Source organism: Etheostoma spectabile, chromosome 21 (genome assembly GCF_008692095.1).
Source record: "Etheostoma spectabile isolate EspeVRDwgs_2016 chromosome 21, UIUC_Espe_1.0, whole genome shotgun sequence".
Classification (NCBI taxonomy): Eukaryota; Metazoa; Chordata; class Actinopteri; order Perciformes; family Percidae; genus Etheostoma; species Etheostoma spectabile.
Genome location: NC_045753.1, coordinates 23,582,062 through 23,599,234, shown reverse-complemented (window position 1 = coordinate 23,599,234; position 17,173 = coordinate 23,582,062). Strand labels below are relative to the sequence as shown.

Here is a 17,173-nt window from a genome sequence, read left to right as displayed (position 1 = left end):
TAACCCACTGCTGCAGTATAATTATGTGTAACCGTTCCAGTCGCAACAAGAGTGTTTTGATCCGTCTAATAAAAGACTGTTGTGTATTTTTGGCCCACTGTTCTTCATTAAACTCTAAAAAGAAAAGCAAAAGAGGAATGACTAAACTCAAACACTGTAAGGACTTTACTGCGGAATCAATTTCTGAACATTTTCTCTCGACACTTCCTAATGCACATGTGATTATTGGGAATAGCACAACTTGGAATCAAGAGTATCGAATGAATTACATATCACATGAGGAATAAATCAATACCGCTGCACATCCAGGTTGAAGTGAAACGTGGTTGATAAAATAAATATGGTGCACTATAAAAACAGAGTTGAGAGTATCTCCTACTGTACACAGAGTGAAGCTAAAAGTTGTCAAGTTGTTGATGAATACACCCTTGGTACAGAAGTATTCCCGTACAACAGCAGAGATTTGGTGCAAAATGGTGTGCTTGGCCCTTTAAGATTTTCGACTTTGCTGCTATGCGGAGTACTAAAGGGCCTCTGGCATGACAGAGCTCTGTAGAAATCTTGGAACCCAGTTGACATTCATCGTGATGTTCAAACCCAAGCCATCCACTTTGTCAAGATGACCATTTCTGGGGAAATTATTAATAATTCCCAAGTGAGGCACATCCTGCAAAGAGTCCATACTTTTCTGTCCTTGTTTCACCTCTGCGCAGACAGCCTGCCATCTCCTGTCTCTTCATCTCTTCCCTCCACCTCGTCCTCCTCCTCCTCAGCCCAGCACGCTGTCATTGAAGGCCAGACACACCACGGCCTTCTGGTGGCCGCTGTATTCCCGCTTGATCTCCCCGGTCTCCACGCACCAAAGACGAGCCAGGTTGTCTGAGGAGGCTGTGGATGGAAATAGGAGTCAGAACCGGAAATTAACCTCAAGTGTATCAAACTTTTTAAACTCTTTAGCTGCTTGTCTCTAAAAGGCTCTAAACGTCACTTAATCTGTGCCTAAATATACAGTAGTGTGCATGGGGGGAGAAACATATTTATTGATGAAATATAGGACAAAATATAACACATTCACACAACAAATATGCTGTGCTGTACTGCAAATATTCATAAATGACATTAATGGAAGCAATGTGAGGTTATATGTGCATGCCTAACCCAGAACAAACTTTATTACCCGAAAAAAGCCTTCATTAACGTACAAACTGTTCAAAGGCTTCCTCATGGAAACCCTTTTAAATTGCAACTTTAAAGACAGCGAATGCATAGAACAGAGCTCAGTTTGCATTACTGCAGTGTAAAGGCCAATTTACTGTATGCTTCTGCGTTATACCGACGACGTGGTAGGGGGGGTGCATCTTTCCCTCATAAGACGTCATTGTCATTGTCGAAGTGTCCTTGGGCAAGACACTGAACCCCGAGTTGCCCCCGGGGCTGCGCATCGGAGTGTGAATGTGTGTGAATGTTTATCTGATGAGCAGGTGGCACCTTGTACGGCAGCCCCGGCCACAGTGTATGAATGTGTGTGAAGGGTGAATGTTTCCTGTAGATGTAAAAGCGCTTTGAGCAGTTGTTAAGACTGGAAAAGCGCTATATAAATACAGCACATTTACATTATAGAAATGGTGTTGACGCAACTGTGTTGACATCGCAATGTACTGACCGGTCACAATGTACTGCGAGTCTCCAGAGAAAGCACAGTCCCACATCCAGCCTCTGGACGTCTCTCCGGGATTGTTGCTCTTGATGCTCAGCTCCGTCATCAGGGAGAAATTGGACGTCCTCCAGATCTTACAGGTCTGGTCTGCTGAGCAGGTGGCCAACAGGCTGGAGATAACGACAAACTCAACAAGTTGGTTACATCAGCACCAGCAGCGGAGAATAACTCATACTGTGTAGCGGAGGAGGGCACTCACGTGGAGTCCGGGCTAAACTTGCAGCGGAGGGAGTAGCGTTTGTGTGCAGGGATCTTAGTCTTGGGGATGAGCTGAGTCACCTCATCTCCGATGCCTCCAGCAAGGTTCCACACGTAACAGTTTCCCTGTTACGGAGAACAGAGATTGTTTTAATCATTTAATATCAGTCTTATTTTTACAGATTTTTTTAGGCATTTAGGACAGCTCTAGGGAGTCAAGAAATGGGGAAGAGAGGGGGGAGATATGACACGCAGCAAAGGGCCTCAGGTCGGATTCAAACCCAGAGTTTCTGCAGGTTTCACCAAGTCAAATTTAAGAATTTTTAAAGCGCCCATATTATATAAAATGGATACAAACTTGGGGAAAAACCACAACAAAAATGTTTTTTTGAAGATGAAACCACATAAACCTTTTCTGGTACAACCTTACAATACAATTATGAACCTGAAAATGAGCATAATATGGCCACTATGAATGAAATTTAAGACCTTTATGACAACATCAACTAAACCCTAAATTCAGTTTTTTTCAAGCCAAGTATTGCTGAAGAATAAAATCTGTTTTATGTCTGTGGTAAGATCCGTAAGAGACTCATGCCAGTAACACAAAAGCTGATTGGCTGCAACATGTGTTGCAAGTTGGTCTCATTTGAAGTTGTAATACAGCAAAAACACATTTGGACTAGCTAAAGAAACTAATATAACACCACAGAACTGAAATAAAGAGCATTAGAAGTAGCGCTACATGGACGTAGGAAACGTCAGACCTGTTTAAAATGATTCAAGACAAATTCAACAAATTTAAGACTTTTTAAAACTCAGCGGAAACCCAGACCGCTGGCAAGGACGGAGCCAACATCGACACACCAAAGTATCAATAGACAGCACTCCTTTCAGACTATTTGGGTACTGACCGAGCTGTTGACCGCTGCCATGTAACTGGCATCTGGGTCAATGTGAACGGAGTTGACCGAGACCTCTGGCTCAGGAATCAGCTGTTCGTTGTGGTCAGTCTTCAGATCCCAGACATGAATCACTCCACTCTGGTCTCCAACAATAAGCTCTGCCTGAAAAACATACAACACTGACTGTTGTCTGACATTTTCCAGCATACTCAGACTTACAACGAAACATATCCTTTCCCGCCAAAAAAACAAGAAAACAAACGTATTACAACCAATTGATGGATCAGTGTGATGTATCACCTGGTTGGGATGCAGGCATACACAGTTTATTGGAGCATTGACCTGGAATATCCTTTGACACTGTAGATTTCTTGACCTGTGTGGAGCAGTAGGGATCAGTTAGGTTTGTCGAACGGAGAGCAAATGTGTTTTAGCACAACGAGCGTCCATTGCAGTACCTAAGGTCCCATATGCGAGCCATGCAGTCCTCCCCTCCTGTGTACATCCAGCGGCCGTCTTCATGGAAGCCCACAGACGTGATGTTCTTGCTAACGCCATCGTAGTTGATCACCGGGTTGGGGTTGTTGGAGTTCAAGTCGTACATGCGGATGTGCTGATAACCTAAAAACAGCAGAGTGGAAATCCCTGTGATATATAGCAGCCATGCATTTCATTTCGATCCAATCCAGGAGAAGGTTCAAGAGAGAATTTTTAACCAACCTGCAGCTGCAATCATGCTCCTGTCAGGTGTGACCTCAAGTGAATTTACTTGCTGGGAGCAAATGTTAAGGAAGTGGATTGTTTAGGTTATTTCTATAGTATTATTTCACAGCTTGGTTACAAGGAGTCATCTCTTTATACTTAAAACCAGACGGGCACACTGCAGTGATGATGCCACCTACAGACACATCAGGAGCTGCTCCAAAGACAGTAAACAGCTCCTTTGACCACATCCATGTTGACTTTACACATAGAAGGTTATTTTGTATAGTCTCTTTTCCCGCTGTTAATTGATCACCTCCAAAGAAATATGTCTGTGGAAAATTAAATTTTCGCTTCCAGCTAAGACAACCATGTCTGTGTTTGAATGATGTTCCAACTGTCCAAATCATTTAAATATCACAGTATAAACTCTGTTCCAGATTGCATTTGTCAGAGCGCACTGTTTGAGAGGATACAGAGTCCTGGTGCTGGACTGTCCTGGTGCAGATCCCGCTGTGAGCCTGCCAGAACCGGACAGTGTGGTCGTATCCAGCCGTGGCCAGAATGACCGGGTCGCTGCCCACCGTCCCCTGGTTCACATTCATGCTTGACTGCTGGCTCAGTGCTCAGAGTGAGGCATGTATGACACTGCACGGAAATACAAGAGATAGTCAGCTGTTACAGTTTCCCAAACGTTAGTTAAATTAACATTTACACAGGAAAGTGGTTTATTTTACTGACATGTTGTGGACATAAATATTCAACGTATAACGTGCAGGCTAACGTTAGCATAGTAGCCTAGCTAACGCTATGTGTGACGGCCATGCAATGCAGGCAGTTAGCGTTAGCTAGCTAAACTTTCTACTTTACAAGCTAACACATTGGGACTGCAACTACACTTCCATTCTGGATGTTATGACCACTTCGACTGCTTAATAAAATAATTCGGACAATTTTTTGATTACCTTTGGTGTTGACGACAAATCAGTACGTCCCTGTAAAGTTTCCCCTTGCAACATACGACGACGTTTCAAATGTTCCGTTTTGATAACCAGCGCTTTGCAGCCATCTAGTGACTTATTTCGTCATATCAGTACAAATGGACCACAGCCTTGTAATGACTACTTGGGGGTTCAAATGATGAAAGTGTTTGCGAAGTCTCATATAGGCACAGACGTGTTATTTTAACTCAAACATAGTCTAATTCAACTCTATATAATGTTCTGTTTGTTTTGCTGTCATGTTCACTAGCGCCCCCCAGAAACAGGTGGATGTAACATTGTAATATTCTCCTGTTGGTAAAAGAAGTACCAAAATATCCAGGTTAAAAAAAATAAACTTGTTTCTAAACTGTTGCCTTCATTTACAATTGGTTTAATTACTGGTGTAATAAATAATTGGTGTTATGAAAATGAAGTCTAACCATAGTACTAACAAAGTGTGGATGCTATTTTAAATTAAAAACTATGGTAAACACAAGACCTCATTTTATATGTAGTAAATGTAACAACAGTAACTAATAAAAACAGTCTCATCATTGTCCGATTATGTGTGACAGTGGATGCTTATTAAATATCCTTTCATGGAACAAAAAAAGGTAAATTGATCCATGTTAATAAATACAAGTTAGTTTATTTAACAGTTTTTGAAAAACTCTCAAACCAACAGCACATTCTTTAATATATGCATTTAAATAAATAAGTATAATAAATAAATAAATAAACAATGCAGAGAATGCATCTATTCACAAAACACAAAGCATGTATAAATGACTACTGCCCTTGTTAACATCTCAATCAGAACAGTACTGCAGAACAGCTAAAGCAGCCAACTGCAACATAAGTGCTTTCCTGCTCAGGCAGTGTGTGTGTGGTGATCACAGCCGCTGCAGCAGGGCAGACATGTGCTGTTTCACCTCTCCGGGGTCAGCCACCGAGCAGGCCAGGATCAGGCCCCTGACCCCAGTCCTCATTTTAGTGGAAGGGAGTATCTACAACATATTCAAAGAATATTTAATCTCATGGTTTGCGTTTAGCGCAAACACACGACACAGAACCAAAAGTTGCAGTACCTTCACATGTATTTTGCATCTCTCCAAAAGGAATTTCCACTTCATTGCAGTCCGCTCGTCATCAGTCAAACTTGTAAACTCCTCTGTCTGCAACAAATGAGATGAAAATGCTGTTTATCTTACCTGAAGATGCCAAACCTTTATTGTGTTTGAACTATTGTTCCAGTTTAATTGAATCATAAAAGCAAAAGATAAAATCAGATGTGGATTTAATGAATTTAACTATTAGCAAATATTTCCTCACTTGCCAGACCCATACAGAATTTATACACATACACAGTGTAGTGCTGTTTGTATTATTTTTAACCTGTACTGGTATTCATGTCTCTTTTCTCATGTTCTTTATTTCCTTCACACAGGGGCTAGTATGTGTAGAATTGAGGCTGATTGAACATTCTCGTGTAAAGTGGTACTGACCGAACAGCCAAGTGTCTGTTCTGCCACTGGGCTTTTGAGGGAGCAGGAATGCAGGGTGCCGGTGTGGTCCGTGATGTCCACCAGCAGGTCAAAGCCTGTGCTGGATGCTAAGGCCTGATCCCTTCCTGGACACAACAGGTTGGTGCAGCTCTGCTTGTCCTCAGTCACCTGAAACTTACACCTGGAGCTGAGATAGGAGAGAAAACAAGGAACGGCCCAAGGAACTGTTCATCAACTATAGCTCATCATGAGTGGCAAAAAAATAACTGTGTTGTTTTGTAAGAGCCTATCAGTGTCCTTGGTATAAATAGGAACCAATCCTTGGTTCCTCAGATGCAACCCGAAAACACATACAGTTTTTGACCACACACACACACACAAACACACACACACACACACACACACACACACACACACACACACACACACAAAACCAAAGAAGATTTGATGGAAAGAAATGGAACCAATGGTTTTACCTGAAAATATTACTTTAACTTTCATTGATCAAAAAAGTTAAAAGTGTGTCCATTACTCTACCCGTGGAAAAGCACCTCAGGGGCTTAAATCGTGGGATCAGCCGCTACATTTAATGTTCAAATAATTTAAGTGCAACATCAAAGTTGTGAGGGGAAAAACTTTATACAAAAAGTATTTTATAATGCATCCACTTTTGTGTAAACTTACCACCGCGTCTTGATGACTTTTGAAACTGAAGAGTCAAGGTCGAGCTTGGAGATAAAGCTGTATGTGATGCCAAAGAAAACCTCAGGATTCTGCTGGACCTTCTGCTTCACCTGGCTCACTGTGTACACGTCAATGATGGCGTCCACTGCAGAGACAAAAGCAGCATGCAGTCTTTTTATTTGAATAACAACTACAAAACTACATAGCTACATAGCACAAACAACTTCCTCATAATACACCTTTGAGACACTTTTTGTTGCAAGTTACATGTATCATGGAGTACAGTTACAGTACATAGTGCACCATCTAGCAAAGGAACACGCCAACTTATTGGGACTTTAGCTTATTTACTGTTTACCCCAGAGTTAGACAAGTCGACACATACCCTTCTCATCCCTGTGTGTGCTGTGACTCTGTCTGAGGCCCCCTAGCAAAGACCCTGCAGGTGACTGGTTCCAACTAGCTACTGCTCCCAATAAGTGACAAAATAACACCAACATCTTGCTATTTACATGTTGTGATTTGTATAGTCACAGGGTGTACAAATAACAAGGTCACGAGACACAGCCATATTCTAACCGCATACTAACTGGAAACTATATTCTCGGAAAGGCGAAGCACTGCTACTTCCGCTGCTTGCCGCACCTGAGAAGCCCACTCACGGAGCAGAGAGTTGGCCTGGAGTTTGCTCAGAGTTGCTTGTTTTCTGTTGGGATAGGTTGGCATGTTCCACATATACACCCCCAGTCCGTGTTCTTTCTGATTCTCCCCTTGACCTTAGTCTGTTCGGCATTTTGTCTATCAACTTCCAAAATTTGTAACTCGTCTCTGTATTCTGGCTCAAAAAGACATGGTTCTGGATCTTGGTACCAAGTAACGTAAAAGTAAAAATCCTCTGACAGTTCCTCAAAGTCAGCCATGATCACCAGTCTAGTTCAGTGGGGGATACAGTGAATAAGCTAAAGTCCCAATAGGTCGACATGTCCCTTTACATTATGACCCAAAAGGGAAGAGAGGAAGAGAAAAGACAAAAATAAAAGAAATAAGAGGTGAGGCCTATAAAGAACATTTTACATTACAGTAAGATATAGCAAGACTTCTACTCATTCTAGTACTCACAGTATCAGACTGAAGGGATTACTTCACTATTACTTACCAGGCATGTCTTCTGGCTTCTCATCTTGATCCAGAGCACCAGACTCAGATGCTTCTTTAGCATAGCTGAACAGCAGACTGGCCTCTCTGGTGTCTGAAAGCACATTGCGATTAATTTGGACAGCAACAAACTGACAATATTCTCTTTACAGTAAACTGTACACCATGGCTGCTTGGTTTGTTTCAACCTTGTTTTTGGTCAATTGCACAGTTATGGGAGATCCTGTGTTTTTTAAATGTTGCTGTGGTACCTTACCAGGATTGACAGTGATAATGGTTTTCGAGTTAACGGATGCTGTCATGCCGTTGCGAAAGCTGTCAAAGCTTATCTTTGCATCAGCGATGAAGAGCACTTTGAATGAAAAATAAAAGTTGAAACAACAGTGAGCTATCTTTTACATAAACGTGCAGTTCCATCTCAGATGTCCACTTCCAGGTTTCTCTTCAGTACAGTATGTTAATGGGACGTGACAGGCAGGAATAACAGTTAAATAAATATTCTTTTTGTGGCGGAGAATGAGCAGCAGCTGTTGACCTACCCGTCTCCTTGGGTATCAGAGTTTGCACAAGCTGAATGGCTTCTCTGTCCCAGCTGTGAGTGAAACAGAGGTCAGGGAGTTACTCAGTGAAAATCAAACACACATGGAGTTCAGCAAGTTAATCTAAAGCTTCATGTCACCAAAGTAAATTTGTGGTCACCTAAAGCATTGATCCCAAGGGCCAATAAGATGGAATGTGACACAAAGACAACAAAATCAATAAATATTTCTTAGTTTTCCAAATTAATAAAGGAAAATGACGCACCAGACAAGAGGGAAGGAAGAGACAGAGTCATCAAAGAGCTTCACTTCCATCCTCTGCCCCTTGCGACTGTCTGAAGTGGTGAACGGCTTCAGCGCTCCAATCTGTAAATGTAAACAGAATCCTCTAAAGTTCCTATCACTATATCTTCCCTTCTCGTAACAAATGCAGTGACATTAAGTGCAGGGTCTGGCCTCTCTCTGAACTCTGAGGCACGTCTTTGGGGACATTATGGTTAAGTTGGTCTGTTCCAGACAAACAACAAGCATACACCAACCACAAAGACAAAACAAACACAATGTAGTTTATTGGGACATTCATAAGATATGAATTCAGTAAATTTAGAAAATCAAAGAAATATTTGCTCTGCATCCACACTCATTGTCAAAAATGTCCCACTTCATGCTTATCAGGCTTTCCACCCCGGGCTCAATGATAGGTTCCACCACTTTTCCATGACTGACTTTCATAATGTTACATCAGACCACCTTTTAACAACCCTCCCCTTCTTGGTAGTAAAGCTGTTTTAAAGCTCAGGAAACTTGAACAGCCTATTTCCCACTATAGTTGAGCTTACTGTGGAGAAAACGGTAGCTATAAAGCCACCATCTAATGCAAACAGTGTGTGAAAAAGTTGGAAAATATATTTTTGTTTATGAATGTTCTTTTCATTTCTGGTTTGAAAAACACCTCTTGAAAATCAATGATATACCAAGATTTTCATCACCAGTGTGATGTGTGTTATTGATTCGCCAAGCAACACTGAGTTGATGGCTAAAAACAACAAGCTATCTAGGAAATGTAGTAAATAACTAACATAGTAAATCTAAACAAGGCTAAACAAGTTTTAAAAACTGATACATCAAAGTGTGAATGTGTTCAAAGGTGATCTTGCCCTTTAATATTATTTCAGGCTGAACGACTGCGACCTTAAGGTGCCCTACCGATTTCACTGCAGCCAGTATATTTATCATTGTGCCATCCAAGCTCTGCCCGTTGGCCACAATGTCTGCCAGAGAGTAGAAATCTGCACAGTCCTTCACTGGCAGGTGGATGAGTGGCAGCAGCCTGTCGATGGTGTCCATGTCAGCACACAGACTCACCTGGGAATGAGCCTCCGTCACCAGCAGCCTGTAGAGGCTGAGACAGCAGATACAAGCCTTTGAACCAGCAAGTCCTTTGACACTGTCATCAGACATTACACACTGTTACATCATGTTTTACACAGCATTACATTGTGTTCACCTTCAGCTGTTTAAAGCACCACAGGTCAGCAGGACTAATTCTTCTACAATACCTGTATTAAAAGTGGTAATTTTACCTTGGTGTTGTGGGACAGAATTTGTCCCCTTTCTCCGGGTCTTTGTTGGTGACTAAAGGATTTTCAACGATGACTGGATAAACAAAAAGAAACAATTTTGCGCAAAGACATTAAGTGCATCTTCTAGTTTTAGATTTTTTTTTTTAAATAAAAAAAAAACATTCCTTTATCTTTTTCTATTAAGAATTTTTGGGTTACTTGACTATCAATCTACAAGTATGCCTATAGGTACATCACAAGCTGGACATGGCCAAAGCTTAATTTTGATATTGATTAATCTGGACACTAGATATTGATAAAAACAAAATAAATAATAATAATCAAAGCACTTCTGTGGCATTCCATCGAAAACATGCAAAAAATCCACAAATTCTCAACGATTTTTAAGGCTTTGTTCTGGGACTACGAGGGTAACTTCCTCACCACAGTCTCCGGTGCTGAAGCTGCTGGAGAGCCCGTTGATGTATCCATCGTTACCCCATGATGTCACATTAATGAAGAAGTCAGGTGAGTCCTTTATGGTAAAGCTAAAAGTGAATCTGTCTTCACCAATATCTGAAAATCAGATGTATAGGTTTGGTTATTGTTGCAGTTCTGTCCAATGGAAAAGAAGAGGAGAAAAAAAGATCTGCCAATGGATATCAAATCTCCAGCAGAGGGGGCTGGTATACAAGACAATAAGGTGCAGTGATACAAAAATGGGTCATTGAAAGTAACAGCTTAATCTGAATACACTAATATAAAAAGCTACTAACTTTTTCTGTCAGGAAAGCTTCTGACATCAGTTTTCCCAATGACGATGCCTGCCACTTTCTGAAAAATATTACAAGGGCAACGACAGTGTGCAGACATTTGCAGTTGATGGACCTTACAAAACCAACATAAAACCAGGCCTGAAATACATTCTGAGTTCCACAATTGAAGAAAACTATTTCTGACTATAAGACACTGATTTTGAGGGCTGCTGCTAGAACAAAATGAGATAACATTGCTGTAATTATCTGAAAATCATCTGAACTCACCGGATGAGAGAAGTTGGGATGGATTTCAGAGATAGCAATGAAGGTCTGAGAAGCCATGTTAATGCATAACTTAAATCACTATCCAGTCCAGTTTTAATTACATTTACAGACTCTGTAAAATGAGGGGGAAATAAAACAATTAATAAAACACTGTCACGTTAGTTTGATTCCTCCTGGATAAGAAATAGGCCTATTTTTCGTTTTATAACATTAGCTAACTAACGTTACCCCAAACCTAGCTAATACTAACTGTAGCTTAAAACGAATACACAAAGAACTGTGTTAGCTATTTTTATTAGCTAGCTAAGGGTGAAACAAGGCTAACTTAATGTTAACTTTAACTAACATTAGCTAGCTAGCTGACTTGTTCTGTTATCACACCTCTAACATTAACTGGCAACATGGTGTGAGTTTTTTTTTGGAGAGACTCTACTTTTTTGTAGTTCATAATTGATTAAAATAGCTTCCTTTTACCCAAACCAAAGACCTTTTTATCTTCTTACCTGCTCTGTTTTCCTCACAGTTTATTCGAGTTTATCGCGGCAAAACAGTTGCACGCGACAGAATCTGTGGATCTCAAATGCTGCCTTCAGTTTTAGTTCGGAAACTTCATTATTTTTAAAAAATCGGGTTAATCTGAAAAAGAAAAATGTTCTGTATCGCAGTAAAAATGTCTGACAATGACAGTATCGTGGCTTTGTTACCCAGCGCTACTGATGGACATGGTATGACATGGTCATAGATCTATGGTTATGGTCCTTTTGTTAGGAGCTAGTAGATATTGCTATTATCCTACAGGCAAAAATAAACCTCCGTAACACAAGATTACGGTACATAGTTTGCATCTCAACTTCCCTTAAACGTTAGAATGTACTTAATAAGTTGATTGATGAGTTTCAACCTACAACTAAGATAACTTAAAATGTATTTTCTAATCAAAAGAGAGGAATCCATTCTGTTGGCAGACTTTACATGATGTTGCCCAGGATGAAATCTACAATTTCAACACACATTCAGTATCGTAAACATCTGTGCAGCTGTGCAAACATGCATGAAATGGGACAGACCAATACAACTGCTATCACTGACTGGTACCTGTCAATTATACACACATTAACCTCACGGACACAAATTATATTTGTACACTATGTGAGTCATCTCTTTTAAACTCTCTACTGCAAAAGGTGTCCCTGGAGCTCAGACTCTGATATCACCTTGCTAATCCATCCCAGTCATCATCTACACTACAGCGTGGGATTTGTTCTCAGACTGCTTTCCTGAGATGGATTTTACAGTTGCCTTGTTTGTTTTGATAGCACAAAGCTGTATTTGAAGTGTGATACGGTATCACACACCTAACCAGGAATCAGATGGTGTAACAGTAAACCCTTATTCAGCTTTGCACAGCCTTGTTCCTCTTCCACTGTGACTAATCCTCGCAGTCGGGCCTATGGATCTGATCTCTCATCCCTGTGACTAATGTTGATTTTCAGGCAGTAATATGTCTGTTGATGTGATTCTACAGTCAATGTGTTCCTAATCGCTGAGGGAAAACACTGGAGTAGCAGCAATAAAAGCCTTTTCATCACAATAAAACAGCACAGTGAGATTATTTATCAGCGGAAAGCCAGGTGTGTAATGTTCCATCAATGTATTGATAGACTTTGTATAATGTTGTATAATGTGAACTGATTAAATACATTGAACATGTAGCTATACGTAGAGGAATCAATTTGCTATTTACCCCAGTGCCTGGCTATTCAAATGAAACCAAATTTCAAATTGTAATTTCATTAGGTTTTTCTGACTGCAGTTTGTGAGTCCATTAATCACAGCAGCACTCTAAAGCCTCATCAGATAAATCCAGCGAAACTGACTTTTTGCTTCGATGATTTATCCATAATGAATTCATGGCCTCAATCTCTCATCAATCACACTTTCTTCCGATATTCAGTTGGTTCCTTTGAAGTGATTTGAATACACTATTTGAATTTCTTCATGATAAGCAAGACGCCACATCAGGCCTTGCTTGTCGCTTCTGATTGCGTGACTTCATTTAGAGACAAACAGGAACTACCTGCAGGGTGGCGTACCTGCAGGGCTGCAAACACATGCACTCACTGCAGGAATGTGTTCTGATTGGGTGGCCTACTGCCACAGGTCGGCTCCCTGAAGGGCCTGCAGCCATCTAACCACTCCTCGGATATTAATCCATTATCTCACTGTGTGTGTGCGAGCGTATTCTTTACCATATGCGTGTCAATGCATAAGGTTGTGTGTTGTGTGTAGACTTACCATGCTCATTGTGACACAGGCATTGTGGACACAGGGCTGTTTTTAGTCTCCATCTAACATGATGCATGTCTGATAACTGCTATCAGAAGTGATACTTTTTAAAGTTGTAAGGTTAAAATACTAGTAGTCCTTCAAATGTCCGTTAACACACCTGCAGACAGCCATATTTGATGTCCTTAAGCTGATTGTGTGATATGTAGCTTGTCCACTGCTCCATAGGTAGATTTCTGTGCTGTTTTTTTATGGGAATTAAATAGCATGCCACTCACATATCAATCAATGTCTTTTTGTAAAAACGGCATTGTGCGCTGCACTCCCTGGGCTTGGAATAATAAGATAAACTTCATCTGGGAACGAAGGCATTATACCAGACATTTTGACACCATATTCAAAACATGTTTCAAAAAAAATATGGCTGTTTTTAACAGCCATATAATTCTCTTCTTTTCACCTTTTTATTGCTTTATTTATTTCTATAAGCAAATGTATTTTTTATTTTGTTAGATGATTAACTGTACAATGCTTTTTTGGTCCAGCCAAGAGAAAATGTGTCTTCCTCACCTGGGTATAAGAAATGTTTTTAGAAAAAATAACATAAAAATTATAGACAATGTCAAGGCTGCCTTCTCTCCAATATAATGGAACCAGACGGCATGTAAAGCGCCAAAAAATACATTTGAACAAATGAATAGCTATGTCTTTTTCCAAAAATCATGAACCGATTACTCAGGTTAATTCACAGACCTGGTGTAAGCAGTTTGAAGAAGGCACTATTTTCTTTTTACTCTCACTTACTACACCCGCCAGCTTGTCACCGTGCAGAAGGAAGTGTAGGCCTAGTCATGGACGGGAGGCTAATGGCGGTTAATGTCACGGCCAAGGTTAATGACGTCTTCCTCTGCTGAGCTTGGCTAGCTCAGGTGAGCTAGCAGTATCTGTTAGCTAGTTACAGCTTAGCTGAGGTGGGTGAGCCGAGTGCCATCTAGCTCCATTATTTTGGAGAGAAGGCAGACATTTCTACAATAAATATCTCTGGGCAACTCACACCAAAACAATCCACAAATCTATAAACAAATTGCCAAATAGTACCACTAATAAGAAAAAGACAAATATGTATTTTCTTTAAAGATTTTTTGGGACTTTTCCCTTTATTATAGTGACAGTGGATAGGCATGAAAGGGGGAGAAAGATGGGGGTGACACACAGCAATGAGCCCCAGGTCAGACTCAAACCCCGGGCCGCTGCAGGACTCAGCCAACATGGGGCGAACGCTCTTACAGGGTGAGCTAGAAGCCGCCCGACAAATACGCATTTTTGATTTTGGGGTGAACTGTCCCTTTGATCTACCCTATATGAAACATTTTAATTACATCCAACTGATCCAGCTGCAACATTAAAATGCTCCCTACAGTTGTAACCCCTAAACTCCACTGGACGCGTCTGTGATGCGTTCCAGATTACCGCGGCCCCCGCGAGTCATCGCAGCCATTCAAGTCCATGCTTGATAATCCACCATCTCCCGCCCACCCATACGTAGACGTTTTCTCCTTGACGCAGGGGGCCAGGGTTCACCTGTGACCTGTGGCCCCTTGCCTCGGGTCATTCCCCCTCTATCTCACCCCTTTAATTTCTTCAGCTGCCCTGTCGAATAAAGGTCTAAAAAAGCCAAAAAATAATCTTCAAAAAAAGTTACGCCCCTGGTTTATTTTCACTCAAGCTGCAGGAAGTGAAACAGCGAGAGTATCCAGTCAATTTAACGAACCCCCCCCCCCCAATATTTTATATATGTTTCCTCCACAACACCACAGACGACGAGAGATTCATCTTGGAGGTGGAAAAACATAATTATATATCACAGATCCAGAACCAGAAAAGAGGCATGGAGTTTCTTGGAGTGGAACTTAGATCCTAGCTTAACAAACACGTGATTGTTCTGTAAAGTTCTTGTAGAGACAATAACGTCTGTGAGTCGGGCAGCAAGGCGCTCTGGTTCTGAGATGCTTCTGGTGAGGTATGATGCGTGAAGGGAAAAAAAACGGAACGCAGCAAAGTCGCGCCCGGTTAGGGCTCCTGCACACTGCCTGCGTGGCGTGAGCGTGGCGTTTCCGTTGCGTGGCGGCTGCGTGGCGTTTTCCGTGTCTTTGCACACCAGAAACGCGTCTGAATGCGGCGCTGCTGCTGCTAGCCTTGTCTGTACATGTGTATGTTTCCCATCGATTAAATAAAATAACAGCGTGTTCTTCAACTATGTACTGATTTGATAACAGCAAAGACCAACGTCGGCAGCATTGACAGCAACATAGCCAAGAGCACATTTCGGTTTATATTGACAGGTGCAATTTTTGAAAGTTGATAATTATTATTTTTTTTAAATTACATTTATCGCTGCATTTAAGTCAACATCTAGAGACTTTCAAACATCAAAATGACATTTAAACACCTTTATGTATTCTATTTTGCCTTGAAACACTTCCAACATGCTTGTGTGTTGCTTGAAAAATAGGCGTCGGTCCTATTTCTAGCATCCACGCGTTTTTGACCCGGCTCGAGCTGCACCTGAGACATGTGCGTGTCACACAGGCAGTGTGCAAGCTCTAACCTGTTAACATGGGAGCCGAAATAAAAAGGGACACGCCAAGAAGCTGACACGCTCACGCCATGCAGGCACTGTGCAGGAGGCCTTGGTGCATCAGTTACTTGTATGTTTATATGGTGGTATTGCTAGCAAAAAAGACTAAATACTTCTTCCACTAGTGTTCATATTTAGCAACTGTCCACTGGACCTCCACAATGGCACCAGACAGGAGATTTGTGGTTCAGCTGCACACCCCCTGTAAAACATGAGAAGACATGGCAACACAAAGCCAAGTCCTTTTACAGCTGCAGGGATTGAAAGGATGTGATCTATATTCCCTCTGTAGTCTTCTGTGTGTTCGATCATTGTCTAACAACCAAGCTGCACAGACTTATGGTTTGATCTAAATGACCTTTTGTAATCATGAAGTCTACGAATTGCTGTTAGCACCATATCCACATGTGATGTAGGCCTACCATATAACCCTACACAGGAATACAGGAAGTAGGCAGACAAGTTGTAGTATTTAGGTTGGTGAACCAAAGGGGTTTAGTTTACATACATGGACAATGGAGCTGTTGTTTAATAATGAAACAAGTTTTTTTTTTCAATGCACTAACTCTTAAAAGAGCTATTCTGTACCGATCTAATGGAACCAATCGTTATTATTTTGTTGAACCTGATCATTAAAACATCTAGTTCTGAATGGTGAGCCATACCTTGGCATGGCCCAAACCACTACATCCAAGTATAGCTTTTGCAGTCGTTGGCAGCAGCCTGTGCAGTCTTTATTGGCTTCCAGAAGTGGACGACGTCCAAACTACAAGTATGTGTGTACACTGTAATTTCCCTGCCACCTGTGTGACTAACTAACTATAGTACTGTAGCTGCTGCTGCACCGCTGGGTCTGCTCACAGCCTTTACGCCAGCGGGCTCTGGTGAACAATGCAGTCTCCAGTCTCCTCATCCCCGTACCAGTGAGAGGGAGGGAGGGGGGGGGGGGGGGGGGGGGGGGGGGGGGGGTGGGTGGGGTTGGGGTGGAGGGGTGGTACCACTGTGGAGGAAACCTTAAATGATGTTAATAACGTGCTGTTGAAAAGCAGAACAAAGACAGAAATCAGTGGCATGCATGATGTCAGGTTTCCAGTTATTACTGTATGCCACTATACTGAGGTAATGTTAGGAACACTGTGGCATTGGTCATGTTACAGTTCTGCTACGAGTCTTAACCCATGAGACCAAAGTGAGACAGGAAACCTTTTACATGACATAAAATAACGATTACCTAAATGAGGGGGAAATTACATTTC

At 41.5% G+C, this 17,173-nt stretch overlaps 3 protein-coding genes across 7 annotated transcripts in view; 1 reads left to right on the top strand and 2 right to left on the bottom strand.

Moving 5' to 3' along the window:
- The window catches only part of bricd5 (BRICHOS domain containing 5), a 4,936-nt gene extending 4,850 nt beyond the window's left edge, over positions 1–86 (top strand). For all 4 annotated transcript variants that reach the window (XM_032502573.1, XM_032502572.1, XM_032502571.1 and 1 more), the window contains exon 6: positions 1–86. This exon is cut by the window's left edge and continues 416 nt beyond it. The gene's annotated coding sequence lies outside the window, so the exon portion shown is untranslated.
- Positions 87–147: 61 nt separating this feature from the next.
- Positions 148–4,598, bottom strand: mlst8 (MTOR associated protein, LST8 homolog (S. cerevisiae)). Its single transcript, XM_032502567.1, has 9 exons — positions 4,488–4,598; positions 3,999–4,170; positions 3,541–3,592; positions 3,279–3,441; positions 3,121–3,196; positions 2,830–2,982; positions 1,917–2,041; positions 1,664–1,827; positions 148–888 (listed from the first exon to the last, which is right to left on the bottom strand). Exons 2-9 carry the CDS (start codon positions 4,125–4,127, stop codon positions 770–772), a joined length of 981 nt encoding a protein of 326 aa, XP_032358458.1. The 5' UTR covers positions 4,128–4,170; positions 4,488–4,598; the 3' UTR covers positions 148–769.
- A 536-nt stretch (positions 4,599–5,134) lies between these two features.
- Positions 5,135–11,759, bottom strand: meiob (meiosis specific with OB-fold). Of its 2 annotated transcripts, none has more exons than XM_032503128.1 (14): positions 11,497–11,759; positions 10,994–11,105; positions 10,727–10,784; positions 10,395–10,526; positions 9,972–10,044; positions 9,595–9,790; positions 8,654–8,754; positions 8,389–8,441; positions 8,106–8,201; positions 7,851–7,943; positions 6,695–6,839; positions 6,011–6,197; positions 5,594–5,680; positions 5,135–5,512 (listed from the first exon to the last, which is right to left on the bottom strand). In XM_032503128.1, the coding sequence occupies exons 2-14, from the start codon at positions 11,048–11,050 to the stop codon at positions 5,399–5,401; spliced, it is 1,392 nt and encodes a 463-aa protein (XP_032359019.1). In that variant the 5' UTR covers positions 11,051–11,105; positions 11,497–11,759; the 3' UTR covers positions 5,135–5,398. The 2 variants fall into 2 exon arrangements, with proteins under 2 accessions (XP_032359019.1, XP_032359020.1); XM_032503129.1 differs by lacking the exon at positions 11,497–11,759 and adding an exon at positions 11,468–11,493.
- Positions 11,760–17,173: the final 5,414 nt, after the last annotated feature.